Source organism: Halichoerus grypus, chromosome 8 (assembly GCF_964656455.1).
Source record: "Halichoerus grypus chromosome 8, mHalGry1.hap1.1, whole genome shotgun sequence".
In the NCBI taxonomy this organism is placed as follows: domain Eukaryota; kingdom Metazoa; phylum Chordata; class Mammalia; order Carnivora; family Phocidae; genus Halichoerus; species Halichoerus grypus.
This window is the reverse complement of record NC_135719.1, coordinates 106858052-106884465: the sequence shown is the minus strand read 5'-3', so window position 1 is coordinate 106884465 and position 26414 is coordinate 106858052. Positions and strand designations below refer to the sequence as shown.

The window sequence follows — 26414 nt, the reverse complement described above, 5'->3', positions numbered from 1 at the left end:
TGTTGGCATCTTACCAAATGCATAATCTTTCCTAATTCTCCCTTCCCTGACTAGATTTATAAGTTGTTCCCAGAAAGTAGAGACCTAGGAAGTGCTGACAGGCAGAAGTACAGTTGCTGTTGTGTGTCAGGTGCTGTACTAGTCATTGGATGTAGTGCTTAGTAATCGTTAAACTATCTAATACAGTGGCATTCAGGAGTCCAGGAGGAAGAGATGCGGGCCATGGGCTCTTTCATTCCTACCAGGGCCCATCAATAGAGATTCTGTTATATTTAATCTACTTCAAATCCCCAAAACTACATATTATTTAAACTTGCTATATATATCTTAACGTGACTATGACTCCCAAACCGGATTTTTACATTTTAAAGAAGAGTTGTTCCCTGTTTTAGCCATGTGAATACAAATCGAAATAGACTAATATGTGTACAACCTCCATTCCTAGTGTAGTGTATAGCATCTCTTCATTTTCCCTTCCAGGAAAAAGGATGCAAAAAACAGATGGTAATTGAGGGGTTTGCTTTTCTCTTGTAAATGAAGAAACAGTATGGTCACTGCACTTACTTTATACCTTCAGCTTATTTCTGAAAAGCGGTGCATGGGTCATATTATTGGACTCAATCTCAAAATATTAAAGGTTTTTGAATATTAATTTTGATTTTGCTACTAAAATCATTAGTCCTACCCTAACCAGTAAGAACTGGTAAATGAGCAGGGAAAAGGGTATTTGCTCTTTATTTTTCCCTACAAATTTTCTACCCATAATTTTAGTAACACTTAACAATCTTAAAATAATGTGGAAGTGTTTCTCAGTATCCTAAATGGAAAGTAATCACTGCTTCCTTGTTTTCATTTTCATGCTTGCATTTACTTTGCTTGGTTTCCACCTAAAGTAATTTTTTTTGCATGGATTTTGGCTGGAATTTTGGTTTGCAGGTTACCGCAACTTTTTCTTTGCTTCATTGCCATTTTTCTGATTGCCTTTTTTTTTCTTTCTGCTTCCTTTTTCTTTCTTCGCATTGCCATCTACAGCCAGGCTATATAAGAGATTTGGTAAGTTCTCCGTATTTACCAAAAAAAAAAAGAAACCTACATAAAATATTGGAAGCCCTAGCCACAATCCCCTCTTACGGATTAATTTCCTTCCACTCTGTGGGAGTAATCGTCCCAAAGGGAGTATAATTTAAATTAAAAGTTAACTTTTCTAATGATTCCTTTAGAAAAAAAATTTAAATTATTATGGTGGTTTCAAGTACTAATTTAAAGGTGCTAATATTCCTGTTAGAAATTTATATTCCAGGTACTCACTCTGATAATTGTGTCTTGGTGCTCAATTTAAAACTCATATCATGTAAAGGATTAGAACATGCCCTTTTATAAAAGCAGTGACATACGTGTGTATATTTGGAATGTATCTCCAGCGTGGCAGTTACGTACTCCTAATTGTACTTCTTGTTTCTGGATATATGGAAACTGACATTAATGAAGAAATATATCAAGGTTTATTTTGAAGAGTCATCATTTTACTAAAATTCCCAAATGTAGCTGTAGAAATTTCCTAATTCCAACTCTTACAATACGTGATTGTCGGGTGGGGCACATAATCCAATTTTTTACTTTTTGTCTTGATCCTCCCATGAAAGAATATTGTCTGATGGTAAAGGTGGTGTTTAATCATGTTTAGATAACAGCAAGAATCTTGGAGGCCCATCAGAATGTAGCTCAGATGAGTCTAATTGAAGCCAAGATGAGGTTTATTCAAGCTTGGCAGTCGTTACCAGAATTTGGCATCACACACTTTATTGCAAGGTCAGTGGTTCTCCTAAACACTTGTGTATAAATCTTAATCTGTTCCTTTTTACTTAATCTACTTCAATTAAACATTTAAAGTACCTACTGAGATCTGTTGAGCAATTTTACAGTAAAATGTAAAGAATATTGAAACCTATTTTCTATACTTGTAATTTTTACATTAAAAATTCAAAATGATTTCTATTTTTACTTATGTGAAAATATCATTTTTTTTTTTAAAGTGCACATCTTAAAAGAAAACCAGAGCAGCATGTCCTCCCACCAACATGTTTTTAAACATTTTGTATGTTTTTAATACTATAGGTTCCAGGGAGGAAAAAAAGAAGAACTTATTGGGATCGCATACAACAGACTGATTAGGATGGATGCCAGCACAGGAGACGCAATTAAAACATGGCGTTTCAGTAACATGAAACAGTGGAACGTAAACTGGGAAATAAAAATGGTAAGCTCAGTGTTAACTTGAGTGCATGTAGAGCCCTTCTGCTAAGAATTAGTCAATTAAGAATAAAAAGGCCGATAAATTCTGTAGATTATTTGTATCATCACCTCTTAAAGTATAAAACCTGGTTGGTTATTCATTTCCCAATTAAACTTGTCCACTTCATAACTAGCCCAGTTATTAGAATTCTAAGAACATAAGGATCTGCTTAGAAGCTGGTTTTCTGGAAATGGTACATCCCTGTCTGTCACGGTAGCAGCTACTGTTTATTGAGGGCCTCCCTTGCACCAGTGCTGATGCTAGATGTTGCTACATTCATACCCTATTTCTCAGCTCACCACAGCCTGCTGGGGTGGTTGGATTGGCCCTCCTTTACAAAGGAGGACACTCAGACTTAGAGGCCTGACAGCCATGATTGCCATAACCACACACTTGGTGACAGGGTCAGGATTCAAACTCAGACGCTCAGGGCTCTCAAACCTGGCACAGCTACTACTACATATCATGCTGCCCCTAGCCTTGGAGTACAAGGAATAGCATTTAAAATAAGCAGTCTTCTACTGATAAGCCATGGGTTTTAGGATCATTAGGTTTGTTGTATCAGTTTCTCTTACTGCATAGAATCTCATATTTCTGAAATACAGTAGTATCTCTCCTTATCTGTGGTAACCACGGTCCAGAAGCAGATGACCCATCCTCCTGGCGTATTGTTAGAAGGTCCATAGTAGCCTAACACTACGTCACAGTGTCTGCTGTGTGCTTCACCTTCATCCCATCACGTGGGCATTTTATCATTTCCCATTATCACAAGGGTGAGTACAGTATAATAAGATATGTTGAGAGAGAGACCATATTCACATAATTTTGATTATAGTATATTGTTATAATTCTGTTTTATTATTGTTAACTCTTATAGTATCTAACTGATAAACTTTATCATAGATATGTATGTAAAGGGAAAAAAGCATAGTATATATAGGGTTCAGTACTATCCACAGTTTCAGGCATCCACTGGGGGTCTAGAAATATAGTCCCCATGGGTAAGGGAGGGCTACTGTATTCAAACATGATACCTAAAGGTTAAATATCTAGAGCAAATATTAAATTAACTGCAGGAAGTAGGTTTTCTCCCAGGCCTTGAAGAGAGACCTCATTAATTGAATCACCAGAGACCACTGGGAACATAATGACCTAAACCCCTTGCATTCAGTCTTTTCAGAACATGAAAACTAAAAAGGAGTGGTGGAGGGGCTAATAAACTTAATTCTTTTGGAATTGAAGGCATTATTAAGTTTAGGATTTCAAAAAAAAATTGAGGATCAACAAGTACTCTGTGAGAGGGCAGACTTTAAATAGAACACTACCATACGGAGTTCTCCTGGGACTGACAGTTCTTGGTCTTTGTTCCAGGTCACGGTAGAGTTTGCAGATGAAGTACGATTGTCCTTCATTTGTACTGAAGTAGATTGCAAAGTGGTTCATGAATTCATCGGTGGCTACATATTTCTCTCAACACGTGCAAAAGACCAAAATGAGAGTTTAGATGAAGAGATGTTCTACAAACTTACCAGTGGTTGGGTGTGAATAGAGATACTGTGTAATGAAACACCATGGCCATAACAATATTTAACTTTGAAAGCTGTTGTTTGTTATATGCTGCTTAATAAAGTAAGCTTGAAATTTATCATTTTATCATGAAAACTTTTTTGCCTTACCAGACCAGTTAATAAGTGCACTAACAAGCACGACTATTAATCTGCTATCATGATACAATATATGGACTTGAATATGGCACACATTCCTTAGGGCCATGAATTGAAAACTAAAGTAGTGGGCAAGTCAGGAGCAAAAAATCACTGATTGATTTAATTTAAGCTAGCCAAACCAAGAAACTTAAGCCATCTACTTTAAAGCTATCCAGGGCTTAAACTATATGAAGTCTATTTATCATGTTTAATGCATGTGTTTTAATGTATGTTTAATTTGATCTTCTGTTTTAAAAATACCTACTTCTGGTAGCCATTGATTCTCCATCCCCCACTCCCACCCCCAAATAAATCAGGCCTGCGAAAGATGCCTGATATTTAATAATGTCATTGTTTGACCTTGAAGGAAAATGCTATCAGTCCGTTAGGCTTGGTTTGTTTTTGTCCTTGAAGAAGCATGTATGTATATTGTCTTGTGTTTTTATTTTTACACCCTATTGTATTACAACACTTTTAGTATTCACCAGCATATTCACTGTCTGCCTAAAATATGCAACTTTTGCATTACAGTATGAAGTAAAGGTCTATGAAGTATGCATTTTGTGTAACTAATGTACAAACACAAATTTTATAAAATTGTACAGTTTTTTTAAAAAACTACTCACAACTAGCAAATGCCTTAGATGTAGCATCTTTGCATTAATTAAATGCTTTTAAAAATATAATTAATGTGCAGTTTTCATACCTGCTAAATTAAGAATGACTTCATTATAGTCATGATTTGCCACAATGTCCTTAACTCTAATGCCTGGACTGGCCATGTTCTCGTCCGCTGCGCTGTTACAGTCCGCGTTGGTGCTAGTCAGAAAATTCCTAGCTCACACAACCCAAAAGGGTGCCGGGAGGGGTGGATTACCAGTATTGTCCAATAATCCATGGTTTAAAGACTGTATAAATGCATTTTATTTTAAATAAAAGCAAAATCTTTTATTTATGTTTCTTTTTGTACTTCTTGTCTTTACTGTTTACATACTAATTATCTGATGAAATGAACTTTTGCTTATTATACCTTGCGTTATGAGGACAGCTTGCTGGTATTCCAGAGTATCACCAGGTAGTGATACTTAATCTCTAGTATAGAGTCTTCCACCCCCCTCACTTTTTCTGCTACTTAAAAATGAAGTGCATAGGGCGCCTGGGTGGCTCAGTTGGTTAAGCAACTGCCTTCGGCTCAGGTCATGATCCCGGAGTACCGGGATCGAGTCCCGCATCGGGCTCCCTGCTCGGCAGGGAGTCTGCTTCTCCCTCTGACCCTCCTCCCTCTCATGCTCTCTGTCTCTCATTCTCTCTCTCAAATAAATAAATAAAATCTTTAAAAAAAAAAAATGAAGTGCATAATATTTAAATATTAGAAACATAAACAGAAATATGACAGTTGAACAGACATTGTTGACTTGGGCCAAATTTGTTTGAACTGCAAACTGACTCCTGGTCTAAAAAACCACAACTCACATGTATGAATTTATTCCCTGTTGTTACTGCTATTACATCCTCATTCCACCGCAAAACAGCAGTCCTGGAACTTTCTCCTTTAGCTCTGGCATTTAATCAGGCCAAGTCTTGTTCATTATTCCCTCAGGCAAACTTTTGTCATTTTATCACTGACACCTGAATTCAGGTCCTTGTCCTGTGCCTGCCACGATGCCAAAGCCTCTAGAAGCAAAGCTCGGATCACATTCTCTATGGGTTTTCTTTGTACTCTAAGATCAGGTCCTAACAAACCTAAACCTCACTCTAAAATATAAGGGCTCCTTCCACTAAAAAAAAAAAAAAAAAAATTTAAATAATATATTCCCTTTCCTCACCTTAAATACAGGTCACCAACTTGTATAGTCATTTGGTGAAAGCGCTAACATATATATATATATATATATATATATATTCATTTATTTATTTGTTTGAGAGAGAGCGAGAGTGCGTATGAGTGGGGGAAGGGCAGAGGGAGAAGGAGAGGGCGAAGCAGACTCCCCGCTGAACAGGGAGCCTGACTCGGGGCTCCATCCCAGGACCCTGAGATCATGACCTGAGCTGAAGGCAGACGCTTAACCAACTGAACCACCCAGGAGCCCCAGCCCTGAAATATATTTAGACGAAGGCATACCTGCGTCCCGTAGAGTCTCATAGCCACTCTGCTGATTTCTTGGGAGTTTTGCCCCACTTTCCATCCTAGTGATTTCGACATTAATTCAGCCCCAGCACAGCCCTGGCTGTATGTCAGTTCTGATGACCCTGGTTGACTACAGCATAACAGCCAAAGTCCCCAGGCAGGAGCTAAGAGGTCTTCTATGGTCAGGATCCCAGCCTGCATTCTCCTCCTTATCTCCCAAACTGGGCGGCCCACATTCTCCAGACACAGTTTGCACTCGCCTGCCACCATGTCATTCCGCAGACTTTCTTCCAGTCTCCTACCTGTCCCAAATCCCATCTTTGTGGCGTTCTAGAAATTTTAAAAGAGCTCAAGGGTTCTTCCATGAATACTTCCAATTTTCTTCACAGCCCCAAATTTTCTTACTCCTGTAAACAGCTACTGAATTTGGTCCTTTTTGGAACTTAAAGAGCAATCATCCTTATTATGATTATTGCCTATAATAATTTATTACTCCCTTGAGGACCAGGTCTGAGCCTCATGGTTTCTACCTAGGATCAGTTAACACATTTGTTCATTGCATATGGCTATTTTAGAAATCAAGGAATTATTACAACTTAGAATTTTTACAACCTCAGCATAGTTTAATATGGAGGAAACAGACATGGTTTTTGCACACCAGCTATGCATTAAGAGGCATGCTGAGTGTTCATGTACATGATCTCTTCTAAAGATTCACACAATCCATCCTCATTTTCTAGACGCAAAGAGGTCAAGTGACCTGTTCAAAGTAACAAAGCTATAATTAGTGCCAAGGTAGAGCTAGAAGTAGAACCCAGATTTTCTTCTCCCTACCCAATAGTGTTAAAAACAAACCCTTCACGAATCTTGAGGAACCCCATTGGTAGTGGTCGGTCTACAGAGACAACATGGCTGGAGCCTCCAGAGACAGTTTCAGGTTTCTGCTTTGTGACTCAGTTTCATGTGAACATGAAGTCACCGGGGCCAGGAGACCAACCAAGCTCTCTTCCAACTCTATTTCTCTTAAATCAGCAAGTTAGAGACCTGCTGATGATGTAGTTAATCAGTAATTTTAACTTGGCACAAATTATTTTTTACACAACCTTGAACTTAAAAGGGCAGGGACCTAGGTACATGAACTTATTTTCTTTTTCAGCTTTACCTAGGTATAACTGGCAAAATTGTAAGATATTTAAAGTATAGGACGCCTGGGTGGCACAGTTGGTTAAACATCCCACTCTTGGTTTCGGCTCAGGTCGTGATCTTAGGGTCGTGAGATCCAGCCCTGTGTTGGGCTCCACACTCAGCGCAGAGTCTGCTTGAGATTCTCACTCCTCCCTCTGCCCCTCCTGCTCATGCTTGCTCACACTCTCTCTCAAATAAATCTTAAAAAGAAATAAAGTGTACATCGTGGTGATTTGATATATGTATATATTCTGAAAGGATTTCTACCATCTAGTTAACATATCCATCCCCTAGAGACACAAACTTTGTAGAAGAAAAGCCGCTTGCAGTTCTTGACCTGACCCTCTGCTCTCTTACACAAGTCAAACAACAACAGTGTGGCAGATTATACTTTTTGCATTTTGTGTACCATAGTTTTTGTTCCTTTTTTATGTTAAAAGTCTTTGCAAATCAAAACCACAATGATATATCTCACACCTGTCAGAACGGTTAGGCTCAAGAAGACAAGCAGGGACGCCTGGGTGGCTCAGTCGGTTAAGCGTCTGCCTTCGGCTCAGGTCATGATCCTGGGGTCCTGGGATTCAGCCCCGCATCAGGTTCCTTGCTTCTCCCTCTCCCTCTGCCTACTGCTCTGCCTACTTGTGCGCGCGCTCTCTCTCTGTCAAATAAATAAAATCTTAAAAAAGAAAAAAAAGACAAGAAACAAGTGTTGGTGAGGATTTGGAGAAAAACGAATCCTCTCATGCACTGTTGGTGGGAAAGCAAACTGGAAGGTCCTCAAAAATTTAATAATAGAAATCCCGTACGATCCAGTAAATCCACTACTGGGTATTTACCCAAAGAAAACAAAAACACGGGGCGCCTGGGTGGCTCAGTTGTTAAGCGTCTGCCTTTGGCTCAGGTCATGATCCCAGGGTCCTGGGATCGAGCCCCACATCAGGCTCCCTGCTCCGCGGGAAGCCTGCTTCTCCCTCTCCCACTCCCCCCGCTTGTGTTCCCTCTCTCGTCTCTCTCTCTGTCAAATAAATAAATAAAATCTTAAAAAAAAAACCAAAAACACAAAAACACTAATTCTAAAAGATACATGCACCTTATGTTTACTGCAGCATTATTTACAACAGCCAAGATACGGAAGTAACCAAAGTGTCTATCGATAGATGAATGGATAAAGAAGATGTGTGTGTACACACACACACACACGCACACACACTGGAGTATCACTGAGCCATAAAAAAGGATGACATCTTGCCATTTGCAGCAGCATGGATAGACCTAGAGGGTATTATGCTTAGTGAAGTAAATCAGACTGAGAATGACAAATACCATATGATTTCACTTACATGTGGACTCTAAAAACCAAAGGCAATGAATAAACAAGCAAGCAGAAACAGACCCATAAATACAGAGAACAAACTGATGGTTGCCAGAGGGGACGGGGGTGGAGGGATGGGCATAATGGATGAAGGGGCGTGGGAGGTACAGGCTTCCAGTTACGGGATGAATCACGGGGATAAAGGGTGCAGCATACGGAATACGGTCACTGGTACTTAGTAGCGGTGTATGGTGACAGATGGCAGCCACACCTGTGGTGAGCATGGCACGACGTAGAGACTTGCCAGAGCACTATGTTGTACACCTGAAACTAATGTTGTGTGTCAACCATACCTCAGAAAAAAAAGTCTCATGAAGGTGTTTTAATTAGTTACCAGGTAGTGATGTAGTGGGATCAGACCAACCTGGGTTTCTGACCTTAATTTATCTGGAAAAAATACCACACAGAGTTAAAGACAATGTTTAAAGTACTCACCACTCACCTACATTGCATATAGTAGTTTCTCAGTGAAATGTTAGGTTTTTTTTAACACGAAACTTTTTTTTGATCCTCTAAGACATATTCCTATCCTATTCCTTTCATAACTGTTTCTACCCCTATAATTAAGTTTGACAAGGTCTGCTGCTGGTTTTAGACCAATCACTTAAAACATGGCAACATCTTTACCACTTCGATAATTCGTAAGAGAACGGGGCTTTCAGAATTCAGCCCTTTGTGCCAGAACCATCGCTGATACTTACTGAAGCCTTTCCTACATGCAAAACCCTACACAGCTGCCGTCTGTGCTCTGCTTTATTCCAAAAATGTAGACTGATTCAAAAAATCCCGCCACCCCTCAAAAACCGTTTTTGCGGCTACTGTAGTCATTCCCTTTTTTGTAGCTCTGCCGTTGTGAAGAAGGCGACGAAGAGCCGGCAGACATGGTACGATAAATTGGTCAATTCTTAATCTGCTGATAAGGGTCCAGTCACCTCTACACAGCAATATCCAGGAAGAAGTTGTTTACTGAAAGCTCCATGCTCTTCAACAAATTAACTGTCTATCTGTTTGAACTGCTTTGGTTTGGCAACTCAAGAATGGGGGAGGTGGTAGAGAGTGACAGGAAATGGGAAATTTTCAATCTGGGTAAAAGGAATGAAATTCTCAGAGTGGATTGCACAGCCACCCAGAACAGGAAACAGGGTAGCAAAAAAAGCCTTATCTGGTGACCTTATTTCCACTGTGCTGATTCCTCTCTTGCTTTCTCTGCTTTATTTAATAAACAATACAAAGTTTCCCAGGCTGAATGTGTACATTAAAATTCTCTATTGCCGTAGTAAACAGTTACCAGCACACATACACTCCTAGTTGAGTTTCCCTTTTGATATTTGTGCATGGGCCTTCATATTACTAAAAATTATAAGCACTTAAAATAATTTGAGACCCTTTATTTCATTAAATCTAATTAGAGTCTCATGGCCAGGCATTATGTGTATTACTGCTCAGGGAAGTGGTCCAAGTCCAATGTTAATTAAATTTGTGATAAAAACAGCACAACCAACTAATAAGTTTAACACACCTGTATTAATATGGTTTGTAGACACTGCACAATAAAGAAAACACTTTTTATGAGCACAAATTCTCATCTCAAATCTATATTTTGTGAGTTTTATTTTTATGACCAAACAAAATTCAGGTAAACACACTTACTCTCAGGTTTACTGATCAGAATATCTAAACTTTGTTTCTATCTTCCTTGCCTAATTATAAATTCAGTTAACTTTTTGAAGGAACATTTGGAAAACACGTTTCTTCTATTCCAGGAGAGCAAAGGGCCAAGAACAGCCAAAACACTCCTAAAGACTAACAGGTGAGGGGACTAACCTCACCAGATGGCAAGAAGTCATATCGCACTGTATGCGAAGTGTAGTTTTGGCACCGGGGTAAGTCAAGTAACCAGAGTCCAAACAGAGACTGCAGAAACAGACATGCACACATATGGAAACTCAATTTCTGAGAGCCAGCCTTGCAGATCAGCACGGAACAGGAGGACTTCCCAATGAATGGTGCTGGTGATTATCTTTATGAAACAAAGGAATCTGGACCACTACCTCATACATATGTGTAGTAGTCCAAATCAATTCCACACAAATCTCAGACTTGAATGTGAAAAGAAAAACTGTAAAACAGAAGAGAGCATACTGATGTGATGATGAGGAAAGATTTTGTGTTATTAACAAGGCACAAGAAGTACAAATTAATTATATTAAAATGAGAACTATAGATATATTATAAAGCATAAAAAGGCAACTCAAATTGGGAGAAGATATTTGCAACACATAATGGACAGAGGATTGGCATCTAGAATAGAAATACACACACCTGCTCAGTGATCGAGCCAAAAGAAAAATGGACAAAACTTTAGAATGGGTACTTCCTGAAAAAGGAAAACTGGCCAATCAATCTACAAAAACTGTTCAATTTCACTAGTATTCTAGAAAATGGGGAAAAAACACAAATTTTAAATACAATTAAAATGCAGTCTCACACGTACCATATTAGTACAATTTTCCAAGCCTGACAAGAGCTGGTATTGGCAAGGACGGGGAACCAACCACCAGGATACTTACTGTTGGTGGGAGTACAAATTGGAACTGAGCACTTCAGAAACACTTCAACATCAGCTGGTAAAATTAGAGATCTACCCTACAACCCTGCAATTCCACTCCTAGGTATGTATACACTCTGCAGAAACTCTTGCATGTGCATACCAGGAGACATGCACAAGAATATGCATAGCAGAACTACTTACAACAACAAAAAATGCAATAATCAAATTGTCCGTCAGAGGAGATTGAAATAGTCATAAAATGGAATCAAAATAGCAGTGAATAAATTCCAATACACAAACAACATGGATGAATCCCAACCCAATGCTGAACCAAAAATTTAGCTGCAGAACACACAGTATGATTAAAGTTGAAAAAATGTACAAGATTTCTGAAACACTAAAAAAAAAAAATGGAAATGGCAAATATTTTCCTCTTCTACTGGAGAGTAAAAGCTGCATTTTTAAAAGGCAGACTACTGGTGATTCTAAAGTTCAGTGTGAAACAGTGTCATGCTAAGAATCACTTTGGCCTCATGGGTATAGGGGGTATGGGGGGTAATGGGGGGCTGCTGCTCTGCTTCTGACATACTTTCCTAGGTCTGGACTAGATCAGCACAAGGGTCTGGCCCTGCTGCCCAGTGAATCACTAATTGGCTGACTGTTTGGCTGCCCTAGTTTCAGAATGGAGCTAATGAGCCCAGGGTCAGGGGTTCAGTCCCCTTGTGGTCCAGCTGGCTCTGTTCTGTTTCATGCTCACAGGCCACACCATTATTCTGTAAATGTGCCGGGTTAGTAGGAGAGACTGGATAAGAAGAGAAGAACAGATCCATCAGCTCAACTAGAAAGTCAACTTTAAGCTCAAGGCTCTGATCAGTATACAAATGACAGCATTGTTACTCAAGCAGTTGTGAAGATGTCAACCCAAATCTTACTAAACCAAGTCAGAGCAGAGGAGCCAAGGAACTTACTTGACACCTTCTCTTGCTGCCTGAATTCATATAAAAGGTGTTCCTGTACTTGAGAACGCGCCTTCTGTAGAGGCTGACCTTGTGAGAGAGGAATTCTGAACAAGATGTGATTCTCAAGAAATTAGGCTTTCATGATTTGAAAGTGCCTCATAAATGTATGAGCATGAAATCAACAGGATGGGCAATGTTGATAAAAACCGCTGCTATGTAGCAGGACAATCTCAAAAATGCCTGGAGTCTATTTTGATTTGTTTGTTTTGAAAATGTCCCTGGTTCATACAGAAAGTACCAGAGTAAGAAGTGATTACAGGTAGGTAAAATTGTTAGAAGGCTCTTTCGACTATGGTGAGCGCTGTGAACTGTGTAAGACTGTTGAATCACAGACCTGTACCCCTGAAACAAATAATACATTAAATGTTAAAAAAAAAAAAAAGAAGAAGAAGAAGATAGCAGGAGGGGAAGAATGAAGAGGGGGAAATCAGAGGGGGAGATGAACCATGGGAGACTATGGACTCTGAGAAACAAACTGAGGGTTCTAAAGGGGAGGGGAGTGGGGGGATGGGTTAGCCTGGTGATGGGTATTAAAGAGGGCACGTATTGAATGGAGCACTGGGTGTTATACACAAACAATGAATCATGGATCACTACATCAAAAACTAATGATGTAATGTATGGTGATTAACATAACATAATAAAAAAAAAGGCTCTTTCAAAAAAATCAGTAAAGCTAATTCAGGGCAGCTTCAGCGAGAATGGAAAAAACACAGTATCATGTACTAAGCGAGACCTACATATATGTTTTCCTACAAGGGGACATTTTGAAAAGCCACTGTTTGTTTTGGGGCGGGGAACAGTACCAGTTAATCTGTACCAAAGTTGGGGAAAGGGAAGCCAGCTCTTCACAAATAGCCTCAACAGGAAAGAAACTTAGCTAATGAGAGCACAGAATAGGCAGAAAATTGGAGACTGTTTTGAGGTCATTTTTGTCACTCAGGTTTGAGTTTTATTTCTGAATCTCCAACTCAAGAAATAATTTTGTATAAACAGCCTCTGTCTTCACACAAGTTTGCAAATGCTTCAGTTTCAGGTATTCTCAAAAGAGGCCCGACTGTCTTGTCCTAAACGCGTTATCTTTTTTTTTTGATTGGGTTTTAGCCTCGTTTCATCGCTCCACGTACTTGCCATCTGGCAGTATTTTAGAAACTTCCTTTTGCTTTCTCATAAATTTTGTTGAAAGCAACCACATAATGAAGAGTAAAGACCTTCTACTTAGTCTTAGCGGGAAGCCGGAACTAAGTTCCCTGTGACGCCCCTGTCCAGGCCCTGCTGCACTGTAGATGGAGGTCTACACTGTCTACTTGACTCTCCACACGCCCAGAATTCTTCCTATGAAGATCTTTAAAGAGGGAAGTGGACAGATGTTTTCTTTAATCATCACTGGTTAAGACAAATCTGTGGAATGCAGGCCTTCTAGTTTTGTTTGCTTTTTTTTTTTTAAGGCAAACAACACGAATTAACAATGTTTCCTCTAGTCCCAAGAACTGCCTGAGATCAAACCATGTTGATCTCTAAACAAAAATGACTTCTAAACCTATGAGATTTGATTATAAACCTTGCCCTTGATTTTATTCTAGGAAATTACACTAAGGGGCGCCTGGGTGGCTCAGTCCTTTTAAGTGTCTGCCTTCGGCTCAGGCCATGATCTCAGGGTCCTGGGATCGAGCCTGGTGTGGGGCTCTCCACTCAACAGGGAGTCTGCTTCTCCCTCTCACTCTCCCTCTCTGTCTCAAATAAATAAATAAAATCTTAAAAAAAAAAAAAAAGAAAGAAAGAAATTACACTCAGAAGCTGTGTTCCATAAAAACCCGGGATATATAATCTTTTGCAATCTGTTAGGCAACTATTTTTAAAAGTGGGTGGGGGAGGGGAGATGTGTATAATAGCTGTTTGACACGTAATTAAGTTCCATCTCCAAATACAAGGTCACAGATCACTGGAGGCCAGTCAGCTCATTTTGTTCTAGGAGATCTACTCATTCAGATGTACTCCTCAGTGAGGCAGGTAAAGCTGCATGGCTGACTATTCTTCTGAGAAAGGGAAGAAACGCTTCTGGGGAGCTGAAAACAAAAGTAGCTTGCTGAAGCTGAAGAGGGAGCAGTAGAGGCAAGGAGCTATTATATTTTTAATAAATCTCACATTCTGAGCACTGAGGAGAACAGCATATTAAGTGATTCAGGGCCCAGAGACGAAAAGACTTTATAACCATGACAGGCAGCACAAGTACGCAAGAAGTTTGGTACATGCCACACGGCCATTTATGACTAACTGCCAAGGGGCTGATGGAGGTGATAAGTGCTCACGAGTCACAGAGTGCTGGGGGTCAGAGCAACCCTGGGAACTGTCTGACTAGGGGGACCCCAGCCGGCAGGCCTTGAAGGATATGGAGAAAAGTGCGGGGGGAGGGCAGGACGGCAGGAGGGTTAGAAACAAGGATCCATCCAGGTCAGTGAGAAAATCTCAGTCTTAACATGAGGCAACAGCAGGTGCTCAAAAAATATTTGTGAAAACATTTAATCCCTAAAAATGTTTAAATATTTAATTCCTAAGTATTTTATCCCTAAAAGAGGGATTTTTTTTCTTTAAAAAGAAACTGATTAAAATACTCAGAGAGATCCTGTGAGGTAATTTAGTATGTTTTTGAGTTACTCAAGTAAAGCAAAATTAAGCCAACTGTTTCAGAAGTACAGACTGGGAAACCAGAATATGAGGGAGACAAACTACGGAAAATCATCCTGAAGAAACCAGAAAATAATATGCACATGTGAAGCGTCGGCTAACACTTTAATTAGCATAAATTCTCATATTATTAAGAAGCAGTGGAGGAACAAAGATGAGAAACCTCAAAAAAGTTTTACAGAAGTACAAGATAAAGGAGTAGAACACGTTGAAGCTTCCAAAAACGAGATGTCACAGAAGACCCATGGGAAGGCCAATTCCCATTTTAAAAGATGCTCCTTACATTTGAGGAGAGAGGGGAAAGGGCCAGAAACAGACATGAGCATGTGAGCACGTCCTCAGGGGAGGTCTGAAGGAAAGGAGAGAAACCACCCCATCCAGCAAGGCTGCTGAAGCGTGGGAATCTCGGCAACACGGTAAGGGGTGTGCGGAGAACTTTGACCCTGAGCAGATGTGCCTAAATCGCTTTTCTAAAACAAAATATATTGTGGTGTTCAGAGAGATCTCTGTAAAGGATTTGGAAACATGATCACCACAATTAAGTCTTCAAAGCCAGCTCTTTCTGGCAAATTCCATTTAGGTCCTCTAAGGAAAAATGACACCAAAAACCTAACACTATAACCAACACTATGTAAAGCAAGAAAAAGAGACCAGTGGGGTCCTTCCCATTCCACAAGGCCCGCGCTCAAGACCTCTTGGAGAGGCCTTCCTGGACAACCCCCTGTGTCCCCACAAGCTAGTGTCTCCCAGCCCTAGAACTAAGAGGGCAATGCTCATCCCTACCTCCCAGTGCCTCTGATGTATTCCTTGAATAAATGAGGGAAAGAATTGCAGCCACAAAGAAAGGGACTAGCCTTTAACAATGTGAAAACATGGAGGCGACAGGACAGTCGCTAAGGGAAGAAACTCAAGGAACGATACTACAGGCCTGAGACTGAATATGGTTACATGCTTGCTTTTTTATTAACCAGCTGAGGATTATTTATTTTGCTATTTTTAGCTCCAAAAATCTTAGCCTTCTCTCCCTACCACTAGCTGTTTTGAAGTCAGATAACAGAGCCAATTTAAATACTAGCGCAAGCGAAACATCCCAGACACAGGTGCTCTTTATTTTATTTTATTTTTTTAAAGATTTTATTTATTTATTTGAGAGAGAGACACGGCGAGAGAGAGAACACAAGCAGGGGGAGCAGAGGGAGAGGGAGAAGCAGGCTCCCCACTGAGCAGGGAGCCCGATGCGGGGCTCGATCCCAGGACCCTGAGATCATGACCTGAGCCGAAGGCAGACTCTTAACAACTGAGCCACCCAGGCACCCCACAGGTGCTCTTTAAAAAGAAAACAGTAACTACAAATTCAAAAAACAAACAAACAAGAAAAAAAGATTTCAGGATTGTCTGTGTTACTGTTTTACATGTTTTATGTGAGGGATTTGAAGATGGTGTCATGGAGATAAAGTTTAGGTGGTGATGGTCAAGTTAAACCTGAAGCCAAAGGGCTCACTGCAAGGGCAGGGACCCTCGTGTGATTTCTTCTCAGGCGCACCTTCCCCTGTGTGACCCCACTGTGTCTGTTCCCCAAACAGCGGGCACAGTCCTGCTCAAATTAAACAGAAAACAAACTAAATAAGAATACATTTTTTAACATGATCTCTGCCACATTTTCCCTCCACGAGTGATAATAACCAACATTTATTGAGCAAGAACTTGGCAAAGCACTTTACACATATCTCATCTCACTGAAGCCTCACAAAGGGAGCTAGCTGGACTATGGAGAAACCAAGGAATTTTGTCAAAGCCATGCAGCTAACAAGTGGTTCTAAAGCTCGTGATCTTAAACCACTGCTGTTCTGCTCCATTAATATGGACAACTGAATATTACCCAAGAAAAGTACAGCAACAAGAACAATCTATTATCCATCCATCCAATTAACTTTTTATATTTCATAAACACTTTTTAAATCTTTTATAATAAAAAATTCAAACATAGATAAAGTAAATGAGATAGAATGCCCATGTACCCATCACACAATTTTAACAATTACCAATATCCTGCCATTCCTGCATCATCTTTACCTCAACCTACTCCTCACTCTATTATTATTTTTTGCCCCTTCTTGAGGTAAAAATAAACATATACTGAAATGCACAAATCTCAGCTGTACCATTTAACAAATGGATACCTGCATTTAGTAATCCATACTTCTCTTATAATTCAGAACATTTCCATCTCCCAGAAAGTGCCTCCACATCCTCCCCAGTCAAATCCCACCCCCAGGGGCAACCACTGCTTTTGTTTATTTTTTCCACCTTATTTTTGCCTCTTCTAGAATTTCTATAAATGGAATCACACAGAATGTCCTCTTGTATCTGGCTTTTGCTCAGCATATATTTGAGATCTATCCCATGTTGTTAAATGTATCACTGGTTCATTCCCTGTATGAATACAACACAATTTGTCTATCCAGTCTTCTATTGATCCACATTTGGGATGTTCCCATTCTGGAGCTATTACAAATACAGCCACTATGAACATTTTTGTACAAGCCTTTTAATGAACATGTGGTTCATTTTTCCTAGGAGTGGAATTTCTAAGTCAAAAGGTAGATAAAACTGCTAAACCTTTTTCCAAAGTGGATGTACTATTTTATATTTCCACTGTAATGTATAAGAGTTGCTTACAGCCTCACCAGCATTTGCTGTTGTCAGTCTTTCTACTGGGTACAGAGCACTAGCTCATTGTGGTTTTAATTTGCATTTCTCTGATGACTAATGATGTTGACCATCTTCTCATGTGCTTACTGACCATTCATACATTTTTTGTGAAGCACTGACTTAAGGTTTCTGTCCATCTTTTAAAAAGTGGATTGTGTGTTGTTGTTGTTTTTTAATTTGAGAGAGAGAGCATGCACACTCGTGTGAGCAGAGGAGGGTCAGAGGGAGAGGGAGAGAGAGACTCTTGAGCAGGCTCCATACCCAGAGCAGAGCCCGCCATGGGGCTGGATCTCAGGACCCTAAGATCATGACCTGAGCCAAAATCAAGAGTTGGATGCTTAACCGACCAAGCCACCCTGGCACACCAAAAGTGGATTGTTTTTATTACTGAATTATACAGTTCTTTATATATGTGTGTGTGTGTGTGTGTGTGTATGCATATATATATATGTATATATGCATACACACACACAAATACATATATATTCAGGATACAGATCCTTTATTATATATACATTTTGCCACTCCTTTCAGGCTATTGATTATTTATTTTCTTAATAGTGTTTTTGATAAAAATATTTAATTTTGAAGAAATACAATTTATAAATTTTTCTTTTGTGGTTATTGCTTTCTGAATCCTATCTAAAAAATAGTTGCCTATCCCTACTCCATGAATGTATTCTCTCATATTCTTTTTCTAAAGCTTTATAATTTTTAACTTTTACATTTAGGTCCAGGCTCTATCTTAAATGAAGTTTTATATATGATGTGGGATATTGGTTGAAGTTCATTTTTTAAACATGGTTATCCAGTTATTCCTGCACCATTTGTTGAAAACATTATTGTTTCCTCACTGAATTACCTTGCTCCTTTGACAAAAATCAATTGCCCAGTAAGTGAGGGTCTATTTCTATCCTTATACCACACTTTTCTCTCTTCTGACATTACCACACTGTTTTGACTATTGCATCTTTGTACTGTAAATCTTGAGTCAGATAACTTACATCCTCTACCTTTATTCTTCTTAAAAACTGTTTTGGTAAGTCTAGATCCTTTGCAGTTCTATATAGAGTTTAGAAACATCTTGTCAGTTTCTACATTTAAAAAGCCTGCTGGAATTAAGATTGAGATTGTATTCAATCTCTATACTACTTCCGGGAAAACTAACATTTTGACAATATTGAGTCTTCCAATCCATGAATGTGGTATTTCTTTCCATTTATTAGAGTCTTTTTTTTTTTTTTAGCAAGACTAAGCCTGTATTTACTTGACAGAAACAAAGTTATTATTATTATTATTATTATTAAAGATTTATTTATTTGAGAGAGAGAGAGAGAGTGCATGGGGAAGGGGCAGAGGGAGATGCAGAGAGAGTCTTAAGCAGACTCCCTGCTGAGCATGGAGCCCAATGCAGGGCTTGCTCTCACCACCCTGAGATCATGACTTGAGCCGAAACCAAGAGTCAGACACTTAACCAACTGCGCCACCCAGGCACCCCCAAAGTTATTATTTTTTTAAATAAACAACCTCATTGAGACATAATTGATACCAAAAAACTGCACATATTTAATGTATGCAATTTTATGAGTTTGGACATACCCATATTCCCATGCTACCAAACTGGAATCTTTAAAAGAAAAATGTTGTCAAAAATATCTTATCCCAAAGTTAAAGCTGCTTTCTATTTCATTCTACCCTACTCAAAAACTTATTAGCTATTGTATTATTTTAGTCAGAGATTACCTCAAATAATAGTAATAATTCCAAACAGAGAAAAATGTAAATGTAAATGTACATCAATTTACATCAAAATGTAAATAAGGGAACTATATGAGCTAATCAAGCAAGACAACCACGACTGTGTTAAAGCATATTTTTTGTTTGTTGTATACATTTTTTTAAGCAGCATGTTAAGGGGATGGTCATACAGGCTATCTAAGAGTAAGGGAAATTAGTCACAAGATTTGAGGTCCTGAAGTTGGACAACATAAGTTAAAAAAAAAAAAGGAGATGCTGGCTAAAAGATAATCAAAAGTGGAAACCCCAGCTTCCTCATGATAGCACAAGACAGCCTCTCTCAGTAACTTTTTTTTTTTTAAAGATTTTATTTATTTGACAGAGAGAGACACAGCCAGAGAGGGAACACAAGCAGGGGGAGTGGGGGAGGGAGAAACAGGGTTCCCGCTGAGCAGGGAGCCTGATGCGGGGCTCGATCCCAGGACCCCAGGATCATGACCTGAGCCAAAGGCAGACGCTTAACGACTGAGCCACCCAGGCGCCCCTCTCATTAACTTCTGAAACATAGTCAAGTGTGATTTGTTAGAGAAAAAGCATTGGCTAGGATGGTATGTGGTATCTTATACTCTAGTGTCACGAGTCAACTCTCTTAATAACAGTAAGAACAGACCAAGAAGTGACAGAGAAGCAATTCTGTAACAGAAGAGGGAAAACCCTTAGTGGGGAACTAAGAAAGGATGGGTTTGGCCTCAGTGGTACTTTTTCTGAGACTAACATCCAGCAACGGTCAAGTCTTCTGCGGCCACATTAATGAGACTACTAAGGTATTAATGATGTACAAACTTTGAATGTGATCTGGATACATCTTTTCCTTTGTGAATAAAAGGTGCTTCAGAGATAACTGAACCAAGTTTTAAAACTGCTTTTCTCTGCTGTGTAGTAGAGAAGATTTTGACTAGACACAGAAGCTTACAGGATAGAATGTCAGTCTTTAATAATTTTAAAAACATCCTAATTCTTGAAATGTATCAATTTAACTATTAAAAATATCCAGTACTCGCCAGAGGTATCTCAGCTTCATGGTATAGTGTACATTTTAAATGTACCTGCTATTTAAATTTGCATAATTAACTCAAATTACAATAATTACAAAATCACGACAAATCCTAAAGAGAAGTGTGTGTGTGTGTGTGCGTGTGTTGGAGGTAAAGGTGAGGGTCACAGAAAGAAAATCCTCTGTTAGGTGTTTTTCAGCACTGTAGTCTTGTCATTTTTTCCCTAAAAGAAGGATTGGACAGAAAATAACTAAAAGAAATATGGCCAGGTCTGGAGAAACATATGTTATTGCTTTAAAATGAACATGAAAGAGATGGGTCTGGGTCATGCACACGCACATCTATGGATTACTCATGCTCTCTTCCAGAGCCTATCCCTGACACAGCTGTGAAGTAGGCAAAATTTATCTTTAGATTCTCCTACTTCCCCTTCTGGGCTACAGTTTTCTCTTCTGCTCAATGCCTCATGCAGTCCACAGTAGCACCAAACCCAGGCCTGCCCTGTTTGGAATGTGGCCTTTTCCTTAAAGCAGTGTTTTTCCTTTCCCCTCTTGCTCTACTTCTCTCCAATCCTCCAATAAAGTTGAAGTTAAATTCTCTTCTTCTCAGTTAATCAACTGTAAGGAATGTAATGTAAATTAATTCACACTGGCGTGTAAATGACTAGTGTTTTTTTATTCCTCCCATGTGTACTAGCATTCTAGAGGTTTGTTAAACTAAAGGAATATATTCCTTAGGAGGAAACCTCAATCTGTAGGATACCCAATGAAGAAACTTTGGAGAGGTCTGGGTTTCCTCAAACCATACAAGCACCATCAGACTGGCAGAATTCTTCATAGGGCCAGGCCTTGTCACCCCTAATAGAGGTAAAGTCACTGCGCCCATTGACTAGCAAAGAGCTGGTGAAAAACTGTGGTGGATGCACAGATTTTGAAAACCTATTTAAAAGTGAAATGCACATCTAAAAGTAATGTAATTCCAACAGTTTCCTCTTCTCAATGTAAGATAAAACTGAATGATAACAAGGGTGCCAAGACCATTCAATGGGGAAAAGACAGCCTTGAACAAACAGTGCTGGGGAAACTGAATATCCATAGGCAAAAGAATGAAACTGCTCCCATACCTTATACCATATACAAAAATTAACTCAAAATGCATCAAAGACCTAAAGGTGAGACCCAAAACTATAAAACTCTTAGGAAAAAAACACAGGGAGAAAGCTTCATGACAATGAATTATTTGATATGACACCAAAACACAGACAACAACAACAAATAAATTGTACTTCATCAAAATTTAAAACTTTAATGTATCAAAGGATACTATGAACAGAGTGAAAAGGCAACCTATAGAATGGGAGAAAATATTTGCAAATCATATATCTGGTAAGAGATTAATATCCAGAATATATAAAGAATTCCTACACTCAACAACATAAAAAATCAAACAACTCAATTTAAAAATAGGCAAAGGACTAGAGCAGACATTTCTCCAAAGGAGATATACAAATGGTATATATAATCACATGAAAAGATGCTCAACATCATTAATCATCAGGGAAATGTAAATCAAAACCACAATGAGATATCACTTCACACCCATCAGGATGGCTACTATGGAAGGAAAGACGGAAGGAAGGAAGGAAGAGAGAGAGAGAGAGAGAGAGAGAGAAAGAAAGAAAGGTTGACGAGGATATAGAGAAAATGGAACTCTTGTGCATTGCTAGTGGAAATGTAAAATGTAAATGTGGAAAACAGTATGATGGTTCCTCAAGAAATTAAAAATATAATTACCAAATGATCCAGCAATTCCACTTCTAGTATATACCCAAAAGAACTGAAAGCAGGGACTCAAACATATTTTTACATCCATGTTCATAGCAGCATTATTCACAAAAGCCAAAAGCTGGAAGCAACTCAAGTGTCCTTTGACAGATGAATGTATAAACAAAATATGGTATATACATATACCATAAAATGGAATATCACTCAGCCCTAAAAGGGAAGGAAATTTTGACACATGCCATAACATGGATGAATCTTAAAGACATTATGCTAAGTGAAATAAGCTTGTCACAAAAGGACAAATGTTGTATGATTCCACCTCTATGAGATGCCTAGAGTAGTCAAATTCATAGAGACAGAAGGTAGAACAATAGTTGCCAGGGACTAAGGGGAGGGGGTAATTGGGAGTTAGTATTTAATGGGTATAAAGTTTCATTTGGGGATGATGGAAAAGTTCTGGAAATGGATAGTGGTGAATGTGCATGTACTTTCATGCCACTGAATTGTATACTCAAAAAGAGTTAAAATGAAAAAAAAATTTTTAAGTTAGAATGATAAATTTTATGCTTACCACACACACACAAAATTGAACAAGCTTTTGAGGTGATTACCACACAAACTCAAGTTTATAATCTAAAATATATGTCCAATTTTTAAAAAATATTTAATACTAAAAAAATACATAATACTAAAAAAAGGTGATCTGATTCTTCCATTTTGACTCTGGGACATGCAACAATAAGGACCTCCCAGTCTCCCCAGATCTAGTTTTTGTTGTTGTTGTTTTTTAAGTATAACTAACATACAGTGTTGTATTAGTTTCAGGTGTACAATATAATCATTCAATACTTCTACACATTGGGGCAGCTGGATGGCTCAGTTAGTAGAGCATGAGACTTTTGATCATGGGGATGTAAGTTTGAGCCCCATTTTGGGTGGAGAGTTTACTTAAAAAAACAAATAAAATCTAAAAACAAACAAAAAACAACAACACTTCTACACATTAAGCTCTGGCTGGCCCAACTGCCGATGCTGCTGGCCCCTGGCAGCATTTGTGGCCACCCTCAGAAGAAAGACCCTGGGCTGTTACAGAGTAACCCTGTGTGAACTGCTTCCCAACCACAAGTCTGAGAAGGGCTTTGCCCCCTCTCTGATTAACAGTACCAGAATCCCCACTCCCCCCCCCCTTTTTTTTTTAAGATTTTATTTATTTGAGAGAGTGAGCAAGCAAGAGAGAGACAGAGCATGAGCAGAGGGAAAGGGAGAAGCAGGCTCCCCATTGAGCAGGGAGCCCAGCGTGGGGCTTGATCCCAGGACCCTGGGATCATGACCTGAGCCAAAAGCAGATGTTTAATCCACTGAGCCACCCAGGTGCCCCACCCCACTCCCCTTTCCACAGCGGACAACTGGATTTAGTACATATGACAAAGATTCTCCTTGACCAAACTTCAGTCAGGCTCCTCTGAGACCTTTTTCGACTAGGCCTCAGCCTTGGCCTTCATCCTTGCTGGGATCAAGTTCCTCATCCCCCAACTTCGATATGTATGTCTTTGTCCTGCCTTTGGCAAGAATCCTGTTAAGGTGGTTTGGCAAGTTCCCCCATCTTTGATGTCTCCTCATGGTAATTTTCCATCCATTGACCCCTTCTCTCTGTTAGCTGGCTATTAATCTCCAGCTGTCTTTATTATATTTGGAGTTGAGCACCATCTCTCTCCCCTACTGCAATGCTCTTACTCAAGAGTCCTGAATAAAGTCTTCTTTATTGTTTTAACAAAATAAGTCTTGGGGCGCCTGGGTGGCTCTGTCGGTTGAGCACCCAGCTCTTGATTTCGGCTCAGGTCATGATCTCAGGGTCCTGGGATTGAGCCCTGTGTCAGGCCCTGTGCTCAGTGGGGAGTCTGCTTCTCTCTCTCTCTCCCTCTGCCCCTCCCCCGCTCTCACTCTCTCTCAAATAAAAATCTTAAAATAATTTTAAAATTATTTAAGTAGGTTAAAATTTTAAAATTTAGAATAATTTTTCAGAGTAATTTTTTTTTTTTAAAGATTTTATTTATTTGACAGAGAGAGACACAGCGAGAGAGGGAACACAAGCAGGGGGAGTGGGAGAGGGAGAAGCAGACCTCCCGTGGAGCAGGGAGCCTGATGCAGGGCTCGATCCCAGGACCCTGGGATCATGACCTGAGCCGAAGGCAGATGCTTAATGACTGAGCCACCCAGGCGCCCCTCAGAGTAATTTTTAACATACATCAATAGTAATCTTGGAAGTTTTAGCATTTCAAAAGTAATAATCCCACAGGAGTCACAGTTACTGACAAAGTCATCAATAATTTATCCAATCATCTAACTGCGTTCTGGTAAATAAAATCCAACAGTGGTTGAGCCCTAGGTTCATAATCTTCTAAGAATTAGAAAATTTAGTGATCATACTTGAGCTCTCTTGAGAGAATGAAAAAGAAATTATTCATGGTGATTTAAAAAGCAATAACTAAGGCCTGAACTACTGTTGCAGGGATTCCAAATCCTAGACCCATTTACTATCTCCACCGGTCTACCCCACCCCACAGCCCGCACACTTCTACCCACGCTATACCCTCAGCCTCAGCAAAATACACACACCTGCTGCTCTTGTTTTGAAAGGGCGTCCATTACCCGCTTTTCCCTCTCGCTCTGTAGGATCCTCAGACACATGCCCTGGCCCCTCAGGGCTGTGGTGCTAGGCCGTCGCACTCTGAGAAAGCGGAGGAGGCCGCTGAAGCTATAGGCCACGTGGGATGTTGGTGCAACGTAATCCTGGCTGTGCTTAGCAGAGACATCGAGTGTGTGGGCGTGACTCACTGGAGGAGCTGTCTCTCCGGGAGGAAGGACGGAGCAGCCTCTCCAAATGCCATTTAGGTACATTAAGTGGTGGAAAACCACTTGGAAGAAGCAGGAAGCCAAAGGCCAGAACTTATCCCTGGTACATGACGGCTTTCTGCATTCAGCCGGCACAGACTCATTCAGAAGGAAACAATTCATTCTCTTCACCCAATGAGAAAGAAGCATGTCTTTGTCCTTTGTCAAGGTGTCCCAGGGAAGCCTGTGTGGCTCTCACTAACAGAGAGTAAGTGCCTTTCGTTTGCATCACAACTAGCCTCCTGTATGGTCAATTACAGAAAATATTGTATTATTAATGTTTCTGGAGATGCCGTTTCATCAGAGATGCTTTCCACTTAGCATTGGGAGATCCTCCTGGGGCGCCTGGGTGGCTCAGTCATTAAGCATCTGCCTTTGGCTCAGGTCATGATCCCAGGGTCCTGGGATCAAGCCCCGCATCGGGCTCCCTGCTCAGCAGGAAGCCTGCTTCTCCCTCTCCCACTGCTTGTGTTCTCTCTCTGGCTGTGTCTCTGTCAAATAAATAAAATCCCCCCCCCCCAAAAAAAAAGGAGATCCTCCTTGGACCCAAGGCCATTTGGGTTTCCCAAGCAAGGGATGTTGACTGAATTGGGTAAGTGAGCCATTTGTCTTTTTTTTTTTAAGATTTTATTTATTTATTTGATAGAGAGCACAAGCAGGGGGAGTGGCAAGCAGAGGGAGAGGGAGAAGCAGGCTCCCCGCTAAGCAGGGAGCCCAATGAGGGACTCGATCCCAGGACCCTGGGATCATGACCTGAGCCAAAGGCAGATGCTTAACTGACCGAGCCACCCAGGCACCCCAGCCATTTGTCTTAATTAACTTTATTATTAACTTCCTGATCTTGGTTATAGGCCCCACAATTAATTGGTTTCTAAATGAGAATGGTATTCAATTTTTTAAAATGGCAATCATTTGATTCATCAAGTCTTCTAAGTAAAACAAAAAAAAGCTTTCTTTCTCATAAAAGTAGTATCTTGGGGATTTCTGACTGGTAATCAGTTAATTGTTAATCACCTAAACATATACACCCTCCCCACCCCCATCAAATTCTAATTTGATATTTTTCCTGTTTAAAAAAACTAAGTTATTTGCATTGCTTACAGAATATGCCTTTAAATAAATTCTATTTCAAAAAATCTATAATTCAGAAGTCTCATGAACTGTGTTCTTTCTGTTCTATTGTCCAAAGACATTTTTTTAAAGTATGACATGAACCATCTCTATATATATCTGCAGCAAAAACAATGCCAAGACCGTGAGTCAGCCAAAGTGAAGACATTACATGATACACTATA

At 39.7% G+C, this 26414-nt stretch overlaps 1 protein-coding gene and 2 long non-coding RNA genes across 14 annotated transcripts in view; 1 reads left to right on the top strand and 2 right to left on the bottom strand.

Annotated features, from left to right (window-relative positions):
- FERMT2 (FERM domain containing kindlin 2) overlaps positions 1-4950 on the top strand; it is an 85342-nt gene extending 80392 nt beyond the window's left edge. For 6 of the 11 annotated variants that reach the window (XM_078053713.1, XM_078053717.1, XM_036098414.2 and 3 more), the window contains 4 exons: positions 1033-1053; positions 1685-1809; positions 2116-2257; positions 3665-4950. In XM_078053713.1, coding sequence (XP_077909839.1) covers positions 1033-1053; positions 1685-1809; positions 2116-2257; positions 3665-3838 — 462 coding nt within the window. In that variant the 3' untranslated portion in view covers positions 3839-4950. Of the gene's footprint in view, positions 1-1032; positions 1054-1684; positions 1810-2115; positions 2258-2898; positions 3067-3664 lie in introns of those variants that run through there. The other 5 variants (XM_036098416.2, XM_036098418.2, XR_013440696.1 and 2 more) reach the window with 4 other exon arrangements.
- LOC118539683 (uncharacterized) overlaps positions 1-26414 on the bottom strand; it is a 200476-nt gene that overhangs the window by 112873 nt on the left and 61189 nt on the right. The window lies entirely within an intron of this gene.
- LOC118539685 (uncharacterized) lies at positions 6728-24952 on the bottom strand. The gene is made up of 2 exons (XR_004919275.2): positions 24844-24952; positions 6728-6887 (listed from the first exon to the last, which is right to left on the bottom strand). It is a non-coding gene; the product is annotated as an uncharacterized LOC118539685 (long non-coding RNA).